Below are 17119 nucleotides of genomic sequence, written 5' to 3' on the forward strand. Positions count from 1 at the left end.
AACCCGACTTTATTGCTAGACTTTTTGGCAACAGAAAGACTTCAGGTAAAAACATTTGATTATCTTGTCATGATTATAGTTTGACACAAAAATTACATTTGACATTGTCTGCTCACAAAAGCCTGAAATGAGTAAAGAGCATTCAGCAGAGAGCATCTTTCTCTGCCTTGCGGCACGGAACACTCACAGGGGAAAGGGCAGGGTGGGCTTCACAGGGAAACCAATATCTGCTACTAGACTGAAACCTAGGGTTGTGTCATGCTTCATTAACACCCTTATCTCACACTGCTGCCCCAGGCTTCCCTTTCTCCAGACACAGGGGCACACAAAAAAACAGCAATTCCCTGTGAAGGCTAGCAGCACACCAATCTCAATACCAAGGCCAAGTCTGTTTGTCTAAGTCACTCAAGTCAAGTTTGAGATATGCTCCAGTGCAGGACAACAGTAAAGGCTTGGGAAAGAGATCATTGCTTCTTCGTGTCCCCTTAAGCTTTTTTACTTTTTGTCATGTTACAATTTAAATGTATTTAATGAGAACTTTGAGGAAAGCGGAGCTTGCTTCTCTATTCTTCCCCTCTAAGACTATACTCACAAATTAAGCTATTGGAATGGAATGCAACTGTGAACATAAATTATTTGCCTTTTTATGCCACAAATTTTTACTTTAGGTTTAGATTTAGGTTTAGACTTTTACTAGGCCATTCAGACACATGGATAAACTCTAATACAGGGGTACTTCAATACAAATCTTAATGGGCCACAAATAAATGTTTAAATGGCTCGTTTATTAGAGTTTATCAAGCCACAGGCCTTTATACAGGTATAATGTAAATAACTATTTTAGGAATTAAAAAAATATACATCCTAAGACAAAATAAAAAGACCTTTTCAATTTCACAAAAACATTCAAACCCTCTTCAGAATTCTTTGGTAAACAAAGATATCGAGATCTCAAGAATCAAAATGTAATGGAAATGTAAAGTTGTGTCATAGATGTAACAAGAATCCTACTGGCAGCTGGAGAAGACGATGTAAGTACATTTATTTTTGTTGTTCTTAACTTGGAATTTGAGGAAATGTCTCTTTAAAATTCCTGTGTTTCCTCTCATAATGCCATTTCAAATTGGACACATTTATCAGAGCTATGATCTGCTGGCAAAATAAGAACGTAGGTCGGGTGCTGGTCCCATCAACTCTCATCACCATGCCTGTACCCAGTGAAGACTTCTCCACAGCATGATGCTGCCACCACCATCTTTCACTATGACTACAAATGAATACACATAGCAAAGTATAATATTCCTACCCCTTCACAATTATGTGCTAGTTTGTCTTGGTTTATCACATAAACTCTCAAAGAAACAATTACATTTGAGGTGGAATTGTGACAACATCTGGAAAAAGTTCAGTTTAGATAAGGCACGGTATAATCTGGTACAATTCATTAGACAAGTATCAAAGATGAGGTTACTACATGCTTACTAAAGCAATTAGTCAAAGAAAAACAATTCTTCTGGTGCACAATAAATGATGACTTTAAATCATGTGATCTAGGGACAGTATACCTTCAAGGGCTTTTTGTCTGGCTATATTCACACCCTAGATACAAGTATTGGAATAACATAGTGGTCATCTTTTGGGTGATGGATAAAAAATAAAAAAAACAACAGCGTACGCCAATCCATACAAGGTCAGAATCCAATGCTTCACTGTCTGTCCATTTACACTCTTTTGTTATCATCTTTAGACATTTACCTTCTAAAACCCAAGGTACAAAGCTATTAAAGTTTGGGATTGGGTGTTGCATTAAACTGAATCAATCTGCTGTACAGTTGTGTTGCCTTGACAAATTAGCATACAGCTGCGTTACAGGCAACTGCATGTTTATGGCACAAATAGTTCACCTTATGCTGACTGAGCTCTGAAACAGCAATGAAAGACCACGTCAGACGAATAGTTTAAGCTACAAAGCTGTATTTTTGCAACCTAAACACGAGAATGTGGATTCTTCAACAGTACTGATGCAAACAATGGCAAAGTTCTTGGGGGCCAAGAAAATGTAAACGCATATGCCGTCATTACGCCGCAATGGACATTGGCTGTGTAGAAAAACTTGGGCAGACCCAGAACTCTCTTGGAGGACTACGTGTCTAGGAACTTTGGGATCTCCCAGAATGAGCTAGAGAGTTGCTGAGGAGAGGGGTGTTTGGATTTTATCTTCTAAACCCACTGCACGCTTGACTTGACCTTGGATAAAAGCAAGAGGGACGGATGGGTGCATGGATGGATGGACGGCAGATGGAAGGAAATAAGGCCAGCCTATAAATGCATGTACTCTGTGTATGTAAACTCATGATTGTGAGTTTGCTGTGACAGATTAAAGCTGTGCTCCACAAGCTAAAAACATAAGAACATGGATTTGTTTATCCTAACATATGATTAGAATAAAATAAAGTTTGAATGCTTAGTTGTATCACTATTTTACAGTTTAAACAAAACAATAACAGCTTGAAAATGGATGAGTGCTTGGAAGTCACCTTCCTTGAATTCCGACATTTTAAACACTACATAATCAGTCTGGGTAATTGCCAAACCAAATATCATTCAGAGTTTAGGTTTAAATCATCCCTGATCATTTGATCCTGCTCTTATTGTGGGGATCTAGTTACGTCAGCTATGCCTCTGATTATTGTCTGTCATTTGCTTTAAAATGACAGTATGTCCATCTGCGAGTCCTTCTTCATGGCAGCCACCTGCTCCAGGGTTTACCAGATGTGACGGCTCACCAGGGTCCGTCTTAGCGGTCATTAAAAACACAGTGTCAAGTGGTTGCACTCGGCGCTGCTGGTCTCTGTATTGTCTGCTTATGTAGTCAGTGTCAGACCTCTTTACTGGGCCCAGGGTCAAGCTGTCTCTTTGCAAGCCCTCCCACCCTTGTGTTTTAGAACTGGCTTTAATGATGGCAAAGTCTCTGACATTGAGATGGACTAGATGAAGGGCGGTTTGAGAGAATATTTCCATTTTATTTCTCAGTCAGTCTGTTCCAGAAGATGCGATACTGACTCTGTGACAACTTGGCTCCTTGAACTAAGTGTTACATATTTGCAGCCTTTAATCAGAACAGTGGCTAATTAGGCGGCTTCCTAGAGGAAATGTTCCAGAAGGCTCATTTGTAAACCTATTTCTCTGCAGATCAATTTCATTCTTGCATGAAGCTATTTGCCTGCGGGTATCAAAAAAACACAGAGGCAATCAGACAAATAAAGCAAAGGATTCAGCATATACACTAGCCCAAGCTACTCCAGCATGGATCACAGACTGAACTGGTGCTCAGGCTCTAATTAAGCTAAGACTCTTGGAAAACCTGCAGTGAGGCGCCACAACCATTACAGAGTGCTTCTGGACAGATTTACTGACCTGTGACTGTCACATAGTTTCCAAGTCTTCTGCACTAAAGTCCCTGACAAAAGAAAGCGAGCCTACTTCTCCACATGGTGCTTACCGTTAGCTTTGAAGTGAGGGCTCAGGGATCCACGGCTGTCAAATAGGTCAATATAAAAAAAGGAATGCTACAGCTGAAGCCTTTAATGATCAAAATAAGAGTGGAACGTGTTTATCTACAAACATAGATTCAGCTGCCTTTAAACGACATTAAAAATGTCTGATTTCCAACAGGGTTTTATTTACAGTCATCAACAAAGAACTACACTTTCCAGATTGTGATGTGCTTAAGTATTAATACAACTTCAAGTATTTTTTTAATTTTGTCATGTTACAACCACAAACTTAAATACATTTTATATAACTTTAATGTGATAGACCAACAGCAAGTCCTGCATAACCGTGAAGTGGGAGGAAAATGATACATGGTCTTTAAGATTTCTTACAAAATCCTAAAAAGTGTATTCTGTCCCCTGAGTCAATACTTTGTCTTTTAGAGTATGTCTACCAGCTTAACATATATACATACTCAACTGTTGGGCCCATTCTGCTTTGCAAAAGAACTCACCTAAGTCAGATTGGACAGACAACACCTGTGAAGACTAGGGGTGTAACAGTACACAGAAATCCTGGTTCATTGTGTATCCCGGTTTTACAATCACAATTCTGTACTTTTTTGGTAAGCTTCAATCAAGAAAAACTATAAAAAATGTATGAATGTTTTACATTTTACTTTGGTCAGCAGTAAATGAAGAACATTTTTCAATTTTTAAAACTAATTAGATTTTATTATGTTTAAAGGTTAGAACTGAATGGATATTTAGTCGGATTTTTTTCAAGAATTTTGTTTTTGTCTTTTGTTTTGGTGTCACTTTTTAAAGTTGCGCTACGGAATGTCACATTGTGCAGTTACACTCACAGGCCACTTTATTAGGTACACCTTGCTGGTACCAGGTTGGACCCCCTTTTGCCTTCAGAACTGCCTTAATCCTTCGTGGCATAGATTCAACAAAGTACTGGAAACATTCCTCAAAGAGTTTGGTCCATATTGACATGATAGCATCACACAGATGCTGCAGATTTGTCGGCCGCACATCTATGATGCCAATCTCCCGTTCCACCACATCTCAAAGGTCCTCTATTGGAATGAGATCTGGTGACTGTGGAGGCCATTTGAGTCAAGAAACAATTCTGAGATGATTCGTACTTTATGACATGGCACGTTATCCTGCTGGAAGTAACAATCAGAAGATGGGTACACTGTGGTCATAAAGGGATGGACATGGTCAGCAACAATACTCAGGTAGGCTGTGGCATTGACATGATGCTCAATTGGTACTAAGGGGCCCAAAGTGTGCCAAGAAAATATCCCCCACATCATTACACCACCACCACCAGCCTGAACCGTTGATACAAGCAGGATGGATCCATGCTTTCATGTTGTTGACGCCAAATATTTACCCTACCATTCGAATGTTGCAGCAAAAATCAAGACTCATCAGATCAGGCAATGTTTTTCCAATCTTCTATTGTCCAATTTTGGTGAGCCTGTGCGAATTGTAGCCTCAGTTTCCTGTTCTTAGCTGACAGGAGTGACACTGGTGTGATCTTCTGCTGCTGTAGCCCATCCGTCTCAAGGTCCGACATGTTGTGTGTTCAGAGATGCTCTTCTGCATGCCATGGTTGTAACGAGTGGTTGTTTGAGTTACTGTTTCCTTTCTATCAGCTCGAACCAGTCTGGCCATTCTCCTCTGACCACTGGCATCAAACAAGGCATTTGCGCCCACAGAACTGCCGCTCACTGGATATTTTTTCTTTTTCGGACTATTCTCTGCAAACCCTAGAGATGGTAGTGCGTAAAAATCCCAGTAGATCAGCAGTTTCTGAAGTACTCAGACCAGCCCGTCTGGCACCAACAACCATGCCACGTTCAAAGTCACTTAAATCACTTTTCTTCCCCATATTGATGCTCGGTTTGAACTGCAGCAGATTGTCTTGACCATGTCTACATGCCTAAATGCATTGAGTTGCTGCCATGTGATTGGCTGGTTAGAAATTTATGTTAAAGAGCAGCTGGACAGGTGCACCTAATAAAGTGGCCGGTGAGTGTAGTTCTGCACATTAACATTCAGCATGTACTCGGGTATAAACAATGCTGTATTTGTGCATACCGAACCGACATGGCTGTACTGGATATTTTCAGTACTAATACATGTATCATCGTTCCCCCTGATGGAGACCAATTTTTAAGTCCCAGATCAGACACAGATTTTCAACTGGATTTATTTTGGGAATTTGACTAGGCCATTCTAACACATCATTATGCCAACATTTTTTAAATCTGTCTACGACTAGGAAGTTGTCCTTCTGGAAGATGAAACTCTACACCAGACTCAGGTTTTTTGCAGTCTGTAATATGATTTATTCCAATATTGCTTTGTAAGTAGTTCAATTCATTTTCCCATAAACTCTGGCCTATTTCAAGTAAAGAACTCCCACTGCATGATGCTGTCATCATCATTTTCCACTGTGGGGATGGTTTTCTTTTTAACAATAGCTTTCTTATTGCCACTCTTCCAGTGAGGCCACATTTGCACCACTACTAGTTGTCCATCCAACAGATCATCCCACCTGACCTGTGAATCTCTGCAGCTCCTCCAGAGTTATCATGGTTTCTTCTCTGAGTAATGACTGTCTTCATAAGGCTATTCACTAATGTACAAATCACTGATGCTATGAAAAAATTTTTTGGATTTATACTGAGGCAAAATAGATCCAATTAAATTCCATTTACTAATTAGATAAATTCTGAGTTAGTTTCACTCAGTTTTATTTAGGTGTATCAGAATGAAGGGGCCAAAAAAACGAATGCACGTAACAATTTTCAGATTTTATTTGTAAAAAAGTTACACATTTAAGTTATACACTACTTTGCTCTGATCCATTACATAAAGTGCCAATTAAACACACTGCAGTTTGTAACGTTACAAAATAAGAAAAAGTTCTGGGGGTACGAATACTACACAGTTACCAAACCTATCAATGAATAGTATTTAAACAGACCATAAAAGCCACTATGTGAAGTTTCTAATCCTGCCAAGTCTGCAAAATGCCTGCAGGTGAAGGACGTTGTGCAGGCTGTTGAATTTTAGAAAACCGTGCAGAAACATATTTTCCATGCTTCCAACATGGGAGCCGGGGCTTAACTTGTAAATGATGAAATGAAAAGATTTCAAGTGTTCATGGATTATTAAACCCCTAGAGAGATGAGACGAGCAGAGCATAATGGGCACTTTGCCAGACTCTCTGATCTACATGATCTGTCTGTATTAGCAGTACGCAGGAACAAAAGGAACTTCCCAGAATCCCCCACTTCCAGGAGGACCAAATCAGAGATTTGTTTACACACCTTTCATTTATTGCTCTCTAATGTAAAGGGCACAGAAGAACATGGAACAGAAATATGCCACACATGCTAATTTTACCAAATGGTTTATTTAGGAGAGCCACCATCTGACACTCCAGACATCTAGACACTCTGTGCTGAGAACAAAGAGATATTAGGATTTGACTTTAAAGACAGAACATAGAAAGTGGGGATTGGGTTGGAAAATGGAAGAAAAAGGATAAATCAGAGGACATTTCAGGACGATGGGACAGAAACTTTGCTTGTAGAGAGAAACGAGGAAAAGACTCAGTGATTGGGGAAGCTTCCCCGAGACACCCTTAGCCACATGGAAGTTCATCTTACTGAATCACCAAATCAGAGCTGCAGCAGACTGAGTCATTAGGCATTTGGTCAGACCAGGTTTTATAGCTCCTAATATATGACAATCAAGGTTCTTTTATCTTCACACATGTCTTAAGAAATTCCTGCAAGTTAAAATGTGCCAAGAAAATACCTCAATTATGTTTAAACACTTATTAATCCAGGTTATGTTAAACATATTACAGCAGCACCTTGTTCTATAATCCAAACTGATACCTGCTGTTGTGAGAGTTCCAAACCAAGACAACACATTCTTTTAAAGTGCATTTTCAGAGCCAACAAAAAAATCCAAAGTGTGACCAAACTTAGCCATCATTAACCTATGCTGCAATATTTTAAAGCCTATGGATCCAGAGTCTAGCAGGACAGATGTAATGATTAGACATGCAAACTGTGTAAGATGGCTGCAGCAGTTATGTCTGTCATTATTTTGGATCCAATCTCAAGTCTCCCCATGACAAACGATGCAACGATGTTCATGCTTTGTCTATATGTGCCTATCCATGCAGGGTCCAAAGTGCTGGGGCCTATGACAGTCAATGCCTCTCATTGGACGAGAGCCGGGGTACACCCCTGACAGGTTGCCAGTCAATCTCAGGGCAGCACAGACACAGACAAACAACAATGCACACATACGCACATTTATACCAAAGTTTAACACTGCATCCGCTCTGCTCCTGTATGAACACCGGAGTAAATACGCACCCATTATAGTCAATGACTGCATTTTCACTGCCTCCGCAGGGTGAATGGCCATCAGACAAAATTCCACCAGAGTTTATTTTTGCCGGATACCGGAGCGGAGTCAATCTGTAGGAAACATACTGTACCAACAGGAAACAGAAAGAGCACAACATCCAGATTTTTTTTTTACCTTGAACCTTCTTGCTACAAAACAACAGCGTTACCAAGTGTACCACTCTACATACCCACAAATGGTTTCAGTAGCTGATAATTCAGGGTTTTGAGCAACACGGCAGCCAGAAAACTCACACAACTGCATGAAAACTCAATGCATACAGCACATTTCTGAGTTTTACTAAAGCCATCTGGGGGCAGAAAACATACCCCAAGATTAGCAACTACAGTTAACCCCAAACCTATTCATACCTCTAGCATATTTAGGTTGAGAGGAATCTTTCAATTTGACCAGCATGTTCCTTCTGACTGGAAGTAATATAAGCATTTTAGAGTGGCTCAGTCCAAACTTAAATACATTAGAGAATCTGTGGAGGGAAATTTGGGTCAAGGTGATGCCAAGCAAGCATTGTAATAAGGGTGTGGTTTCTGTAATGCTAATACTTTTTCTCACCGATTATTACGAAGGGAATAAACCACTTTTGACATGCCGGCTTGTAATAAAAACATTTTTTTCAACATTAAGGTGAGAATAATGACCAGCTCCACAGAGAGCTTAATCATTGAACTCATTTAAACCATCCCTACCCTGTGCATTGTGATTGCAGGCTACCATTAGGCTGGGTTCCACCGTAGGTGAGAGGAGAAAGAAAAAAGACAAAAACAGAACGGAGCCTGTTACAGAGACTGGCACTTGAATCCACCTTAAAGTGAATAGACTCATTGTGTTTGTGTGAAAGAATGAAAATAAGAACTACAAGGTTTATTTGAATGGTTCTGGTATAAAAGGTAACTTTCCAGAGAATATTTAAGGTCTGAAAATCAATCCTTAAGTTACAGAGTGAGAGTAAATATGAATATGGCAGTTTGCAAATAAAGAATATTTGCGAACTGTTTTGCTTTGAAAGTATGTAGTAAAATGTCTGGAAACCCATAGTACAAAATCGGACTAATTGCTGTATGAAGATTCATGCAAAAAAGGGAAGCATAGAGGTTTTAGAGAGGAAGTAGCTGAAAAAAATCTATGTGAACCTTTTAAATTAGCCATTTTGGCACAAAAGTGTGCCATTTGAAAAATAATACCAATAAATAACAACAGAACCCCACTGTGCTCATCACTGTGGTTCATCATAATTTAAGAAAAGAGATATTACATAAAATATACAGTAAAAATATATATTTACTCAATTCAGAAAAAAGACTGATATGAGCAGGGAAAACAGATAACATGTGTAGGTAAACAGGTCTGCTTAAGCTCAAAGCAATGTGAACACGTTTGAACATAAAGACATTTTTACAAAATAATAATAATAATACAGTAGATATACCCATAATTCTATCAATAACAAGGGCTTAGCAGAATTGATTTACAGACCTTTCTGATGGAGGAATTTCATATTCAGAAAACAGTGGTATCCCAATCTGGATACAATATGTTCTCCTTGCTAAGGAAGAGTCAACATTACAATGGCTCCATTTTCATCCGTCAACATAAAAGGTATCTTCCCAGCAGTGAAAAATGTTTTGTTCTTGTCTGCCATTATTCTCACTAGATGCAAAATATGATAAAATAAGAGTTAAAGTACCACATGAAAACACTCATCGTGGTCTGTGCGCTGAGCCTAAAAGCATTTATCCAGCAAGACCTTTTAGTTGTGCAAGGCAGTTTCTCAAGAGCCCATTTGGAAGATCAACACGTGCATTTAACCATCCAAACCTGAATTCTACACTCAACAGATAACCTGAAGATTTATACAACATTAATTTTATTTATGAGAACACAGAAAGTGGGCTTGTGTTGCAATTTGTAAGCACTTGAGCATAGCGCGACTGGCGTTAGCAGCCAAGGACGCTAAAGTTGGCATTTACTTCTCAACTTCACAATGGGGCTAAGCTAAAAGTGCTATTACAACATATTGATAATCTGGAGTTTAAAGTCTAAAATACTTCAAACTTGAACTGGATAACTATATGCTAAAAATTTTTTTAAGGTCAAGAGACAGGGGTGTCCAAACGTTTTGTGGGCCAAAGCAAATCAAAAAGTCAAAAGTAATCACAACCCAAAATCAAACAAAAAACTAAAATCACAAAAAATTATATTCTGATTCTTTTTGTCTGCTTAACTATCAACCAGGTATGCAGCATTTTAATAAGACAAATAAATTAGTCAGATTTTTGGTCAGAAAGGGATGGGTAGATTATCGCAGATCCAAAACTTCAAAAGAGTTTCGCACATTTGTTTTATTAAAAGAAATGCATCTAGTTTGCTAATTTTTTTGGGCTTGATTAAAACAAAAACAAAAAGAAAACATTTTGTCTATTCTCAGCAAGAGAACAGGATTTGGGGATTTTGATTATCAAAATATTGTAAACTTAAACTGGAGCATATTGGTGGGTGGATGGGTATAGATGGATGTAAATGTTCTAGTGTTAAAGTCTGAAAAGCATCTCTCGGAGTTCAGACATCCTACAATTGTGGAATCTATGACGTGAACAAGTATTACAGTAAAAATATTCAGTGAAACCAATCAAATTTTTTCTGCCTATAATCAGGATTGTGTTCAGCCACTAACTGGGAGCCACTGAAGAATGCAAAACGAAGAATGCCAAATCCAGCTCTGGGCTCGGGTGTGAGAACACTCTTCGCGTGTTAATGAATAATGCATCTGTTACACACCTGCTCTGTTTTCTTTGCTGCAAAGAGAATGTGCAAAACAAGCACTGAAGTGTTAAATATAAACTTTGGTAAAAGTCAAGCAGGGGTTAAAGCACGGAGAACTGCGACTCAGCATTCAGTCGACAATGGGGAGGTAGGCTGCAATCGGCACACACCAGCAGACACATTGAGAGAGCTGTCACCTCTTCATCACTCCCTTCACCTCCTTTAGAGCACAGCAAGCCACCTCCCGTTGACCCCCGTGACCAGAGTTCAGACCCCTTTAGCTGCAAGGTCTCGAGCTGGCAACAGCTCCACTCCGCTCCACTTAACTCTATACCCACTCAGCCAGTCAGTGACCACGAAGAAATGGACAACAAGTCAGGGATGACAAACGACTAGGAACCACAGCAGAAAAGTCACAAAACATGCTAAAAAAAAAATCACCCGACAACTCTTCCTGAAGTTTGAAGACACATGGTCACAATACCTGGCAGACTTCATAGAGTAGCTTGTATTGCTCCTCAGGCTTCCTCAGCGTACAGAGGCTACATCCCATGGTGGAGAAAATGACAGCATCCAGGCTCTCCCCTGCGGCCACACAGGCAGGAACAGAGCAGAAGCAGATATCTCACTTCCCCCTCCCTGAGCCCACTCTCTCTGTCCGAGTTGTCTTTCTTCTATAGTTGCAAGACGACTTTGGCTGACAGGACTGACTTCCCCCCCAGCTTGTGGCTGTATCTCTGTGCTCAACTCACACATGCTGCCCTCCCACCTTTCTTCCTCCCTCCCTCCTTCTCCATCGTTCTACAGCCCACTCCTGAGCTCCCGGAGGCCAGATCTTTTCTATGCACACCCCTTCATGTTTATTAAGCAGTTGCTCATTGAGAATTCATAGAGGATGAGGAGAGGGGGGCTAACTAGTAAGCTTTGTCAAAAAAAAGGGAGTGATATCATTTTAATAACCAAGTACCATTAGATCCAATGTGAGAAAACAAGCTGAGCAACAGAAAGCCTTTTCATTTCATGACAAGGCAAATATATGTCTCTTCAGAAGCCCTCCGGATGCTTTGTCTACTGCTGACTCAAATTTTAATCTGAAATTCATAAAAGCCCCCTCATCTCTGACAGCAGATAAAGGACTACATGCTTATGATGGTACATCTAAAGCTCTGCAGCTTTATTAAAGCATTCCCTTTCAATGCCCCAGTTAAACTAGCACTTGGTGACCTCTGGTATGCTAATCCAACAAAGGGACACAGAGCTTTTTACCCTCTGTGTGCATTTCACTCCAAACACGCAAGCCTAAAGCCAGTAGGAGCAAATAAAACGGATACATATTTATGCTGGATCCTCTCCTCTGTGGCCAGACAAAGTTTACCCAGCGGGATATCTAAAGCGAAGCGACATACAGTTCTCTGGGTCCTTCCCCGTGCCCGCTGCCTCAGCTTACAAACAAAGGGTATGGCTTCCCCGCCAGATCTAGCTTCTGTCCTACTGTTTGCTCTAATTCCTGCCAGATATCCAGTGACTTCCAAAAGTATTAATATCCCCTGAACCTTTACACATTTTGTCACATTGCAACCACAAGCTTTAACCCATTTTACAGGGGTTTTATTATAATGGATCAACACAAAGTAGTCTATAATTGTAAAATGGAAGAAAAAAGATTACATGGTCCTGCCATACAAAATCCCATTTGCAGTTTGTCTCAAGTTTAAAGATCACAGCAAATATGTGTAAGAAGGTGCTTAGGTCCGAAGGGACAGAAACATTTTGACCAACATGTTCAGCACTGTGTAGCAGAAAACTAACACTGCACACCACAATGAACGCACCCTTTTCACCGTAACAGATGGTAGTGACAGCATCATGCAATGGGGATACTTTTCTTCAGCATCTGCCCTGAGTTCATGGGAATATGGATGGAGCTGAATAATAAAACCTGTTAGAGGCTGCACAAGATAAGAATATACTACAACATACAGCCTAAGTTATAATGAAATGGTTCAGATCAAAACATTTATGGGTTAGAATGGCCTGTCAAAGTCCCGACCTACTAGAGAAATCAGTGGCAAGACTTAAAAATAGATGTTCATCCAGTCTGACTAATCCTGAGCTATTTTGTTAAGAAAATGGGCAGAAATACAGTACATACCAAAGGTTTGGACACACCTTCTCATTCAAAGAGTTGTCTTTATTTTCATGACTATGAATATTGTAGCTTCACACCGAAGGTATCAAAACTATGAATTAACACATGTGGAATTATATACTGAACAAAAAAGTGTGAAACAACTGAAAATATGTCTTATATTCTAGGTTCTTCAAAGTAGCCCCCTTCGCTTTGATTACTGCTCCGCACACTCTTGGCATTCTGTTGATGAGCTTCAAGAGGTAGTCACCTGAAATGGTTTTCACTTCACAGGTGTGCCCTGTCAGGTTTAATAAGTGGGATTTCAAGCCTTATAAATGGGGTTGGGACCATCAATTGTGTTGAGCAGGAGGTGGATACAGTACATAGCTGATAGTCCTACTGAATAGACTGTTAGAATTTGTATTATGGCAAGAAAAAAACAGCTAAGTAAAGAAAAATGAGTGGCCATCATTACTTTAATAAATGAAGGTCAGTCAGTCCGAACAATTGGGAAAACTTTGAAAGTGTCCCCAAGTGCAGCCGCAAAAACCATCAAGCGCTACAAAGAAACTGGCTCACATGAGGACTGCCCCAGGAAAGGAAGACCAAGAGTCACCAGGAAAGGAAGACCAAGAGTCACCAGCCTCAGAAATCGCAGGTTAAAAGCAGCTCAGATTAGAGAACAGGTTAATGCCACACAGAGTTCTAGCAGCAGACACATTTCTAGAACCACTGTTAAGAGGAGACTGAGTGAATCAGGCGTTCATGGTAAAATAGCTGCTAGGAAACCACTGCTGAGGACAGGCAACAAGCAGAAGAGAATTGTTTGGGCTAAAGAACACAAGGAATGGACATTAGACCAGTGGAAATCTGTGCTTTGGTCTGATGAGTCCAAGTTTGAGATCTTTTGTTCCAACCACCGTGTCTTTGTGCGGCGCAGAAGAGGTGAACGGATGGTCTCTACATGCCGGGTTCCCACCGTGAAGCATGGAGGAGGAGGTGTGATGGTGTGAGGGTGCTTTGCTGGTGACATTGTTGGTGATTTATTCAAAATTGAAGGCATACTGAACCAGCATGGATACCACAGCATCTTGCAGCGGCATGCTGTTCCATCCGGTTTGCGTTTAGTTGGACCATCATTTATTTTTCAACACGACAATGACCCCAAACACACCTCCAGGCTGTATAAGGGCTATTTGACCAAGAAGGAGAGTGATGAGGTGCTGCACCAGATGACCTGGCCTCCACAGTCACCGGACCTGAACCCAATCGAGATGGTTTGGGGTGAGCTGGACCGCAGAGTGAAGGCAAAAGGGCCAACAAGTGCTAAGCATCTCTGGGAACTCCTTCAAGACTGATGGAAAATCATTTCAGGTGACTACCTCTTGAAGCTCATCAACAGAATGCCAAGAGTGTGCGAAGCAGTAATCAAAGCAAAAGGTGGCTACTTTGAAGAACCTAGAATATAAGACATATTTTCAGTTGTTTCACACTTTTTTGTTCAGTACATAATTCAACATGTGTTAATTCATAGTTTTGATGTCTTCAGTGTGAAGCTACAATATTCATAGTCATGAAAATAAAGAAAAGTCTTTGAATGAGAAGGTGTGTCCAAACTTCTGGTCTGTACTGTATCTATACTTGTGGTGGAGACACATTTATAAAAACTTGCTGCTTGTACGCCTCACTAATGTTTTCCTTTCACTTTACACTAACACACTACTACTATCAAATAAAGTTCCAGTCAAATATAGTGAGGTCTATGATTGTCCCATGACAGACTTTGGAAAAGTTCAAGTGGCATGAATTCTCTGCGCTGTGAATGTCATCAGTAGGAAAAGGAACACAATCTGACCACATGCAAGGTTTACATAGGGAAACCCATTCAATCCTGCAGGTAGAAGGTGTGATTAAATGGCCTTCACCTCCTCACAATCTGATTCCATTCCTCACGTGCGACACAATGGATTGCTTCAGTTCAGTCCCGGGTGCTAAGCCACATGCCTGGATCAATTTCATGGCAGGAGGTGGGGGGTGTCCCTGTGGGAGAAAGCCTGAAAGCTGGTGATAGTGATATTTCCTTCTGCCAGATGTGTCCCCTGATCCATATCTATCTCCAAAATGCCACCAGAGGCAGCAGCAGCGCTACAAGCCAAGTGCGAAGCAAATGTAAATGTTTGTAATCCAAATGCAACAGATCACAACAGCTTCAACACTGAAGATATAAAAAATGTTTATAGCTTTTTTTTTCTCTAAATAATTCCGTTTTATTTAATAAAGATCTATATAATAACACCTTTAAGGAATTTGGGTTGGTGTGATATTCCTTTTTCCACCTAATCTCCATGTCTCCAAATAAATCCTCATCTATTTGTTCCCACAACTATGACTGTAGAGAATAATAGCAGCTCTGCCGGGAGGAAAGATCTTAAAAATAAGATCCACATCGCAGAATAAGTGATGGAGGCCAAAATGCTGCCTCGGGCAAACACGGAAGGTGTCTGTGTGAACTCAACAATCACTCATTATTACAGTGGGCTTTGCTCGTCTGGCTCCTAAAGGCTCCAACTCTTATCCAGAGTAGCGTGGAAACTAATTCTCCGTTCATATTAGCCGCACTGCTGTGCCTGGGGCTGGGATCAATGGCGAGTTTAAGCCGGTGCTTTTCCCAGGCTAATCTTTCTTTCATGCTGAGATTATCCCATTCACAAAGTCAGGACGGAGGCAGCGCTTCGATATGAACAACCAAACAGAAGGGTTATGGTAGCTGTAGCAGAACAAACACGTGTATGAATTAATAATTAGGAGCACAGAGAAGCTGTTCAATCAGAGGCAGCAAGTCTGTCACTGTTCTTGGAGATTTAATGAACGTTAATTCCAGTTTGTGCTGTGTGCATGTTGCAGGAATAGGTTTGAACTGTGGTCTCATCAGAGGGAAACATGTGGGCTTTTTTCATAGAGATGACAGTTACTGGGAACTGACAAAATTATTACATCCAGGCAGGTTGTCAAAGTAAATATTAACATTTGCTTTTGTCTCACTGATAAAAGACGGCTAGAGGTTACCACACCCTGTCCCATTTATCAGCATAGTCCTTTCAGAGTGCGTGAATCCTGGACCCAGTTAAGGGGAATGGACTTACACCAGACCCATGGAAGGATCAGGTGGTGATCCCTTCAGCAATCATCCTTCCTGTTTAATTTAATACTGTTACAATCTGTTTCCATCCATTTGGACTGCCTTATTATTCTAACATTACCATAGAAGCAGTTAAATGTCAGAGAGTGATTTGAGATTGCTTGTTTTACCTCCTCTGATGTGTGTTTATGCTCAGGGCCATTCTTAGCTCCAACTCCGCATCTATAGCCATGCAGTTAATCATCTTTTTGACTTTCTTTTCAGAGGCACTCAAACGATGAAAGAACAGACAGCTCTTACAGCTAGCAATGCTACCTGTGCTAACAGCACAATTATCTAATAGAAGTTGTTAAAAACAGTTCAAATCAATGAATTCTGGTGTTCCAATCAGTTCCATGGCTGCAGGTGTATAAAGTTTGGTTTGGAGAAACCTGACTGGCCTTCATAAAGTCCTGAGCTCAACCTTCTTGATTACCTTTGGGATGAATTAGAGCAGAGGCTGAAATTCTGGTTTTCTCATCCAACTATGAGCACACTCCTAAACCTTGTGGAAGATGTTTACAGAGTTGCCTTTGCTGGCAACGGTGGGTCCATCAACAAATTGGACCTTACAGATTAAGAATAGGATATAATCAAAGTTCATGTACATATAAAAGCAGACAGACAAATACATTTTGGCAATATAGTGTATATTTTTAACTTTTTTGTTCGCAGTTTGCTAAAATAGGAAACTACTATTTTATTGATCTGCTTGGTATTAATTCTTTCAGTCTTTCTTATACAAAAATGGTAACGTTGCCTGTACTGGTCACTGATGACATAAAAGCCAGATTGTCACTCTTTTGAGAGACATTTCACACTATTTTACAAACATTTCACACGCAAATAAAGCCACAGAGCAAACCGCAGAATCTACAGTGTATCTTCAGCACATCCTCTCAATTCACAAATTGATAATCTTTGTCATGTGTTAGTCTGCCAGGAACACAATCTTTTCAAAATAAATTCTTCATGCACAGCATTGAACAGGTTCGACTACTCATTCATAAAAATAGAGGATTTTTAGGTAATGCACACATTGCACATGACCCTGACTGACCTCAGTCCAGATGGTAGCCC

General features: G+C 40.3%; 1 protein-coding gene across 2 annotated transcripts in view; it reads right to left on the bottom strand.

Annotated features, from left to right (window-relative positions):
- The window catches only part of pdzrn3b (PDZ domain containing RING finger 3b), a 153833-nt gene that overhangs the window by 25728 nt on the left and 110986 nt on the right, over window positions 1-17119 (bottom strand). Inside the window, exon 1 of one of the 2 annotated variants that reach the window (XM_047346303.1) lies at window positions 11215-11402. The exons of the other annotated variant lie outside the window; for it this stretch is intronic. Within the exon in view, the coding sequence (XP_047202259.1) occupies window positions 11215-11283 (69 nt within the window). The 5' untranslated portion in view covers window positions 11284-11402. Of the gene's footprint in view, window positions 1-11214; window positions 11403-17119 lie in introns of those variants that run through there. 2 annotated transcript variants of the gene reach the window in all.

The sequence above is a fragment of the Girardinichthys multiradiatus genome, chromosome 20 (genome assembly GCF_021462225.1).
Source record: "Girardinichthys multiradiatus isolate DD_20200921_A chromosome 20, DD_fGirMul_XY1, whole genome shotgun sequence".
Classification (NCBI taxonomy): Eukaryota; Metazoa; Chordata; class Actinopteri; order Cyprinodontiformes; family Goodeidae; genus Girardinichthys; species Girardinichthys multiradiatus.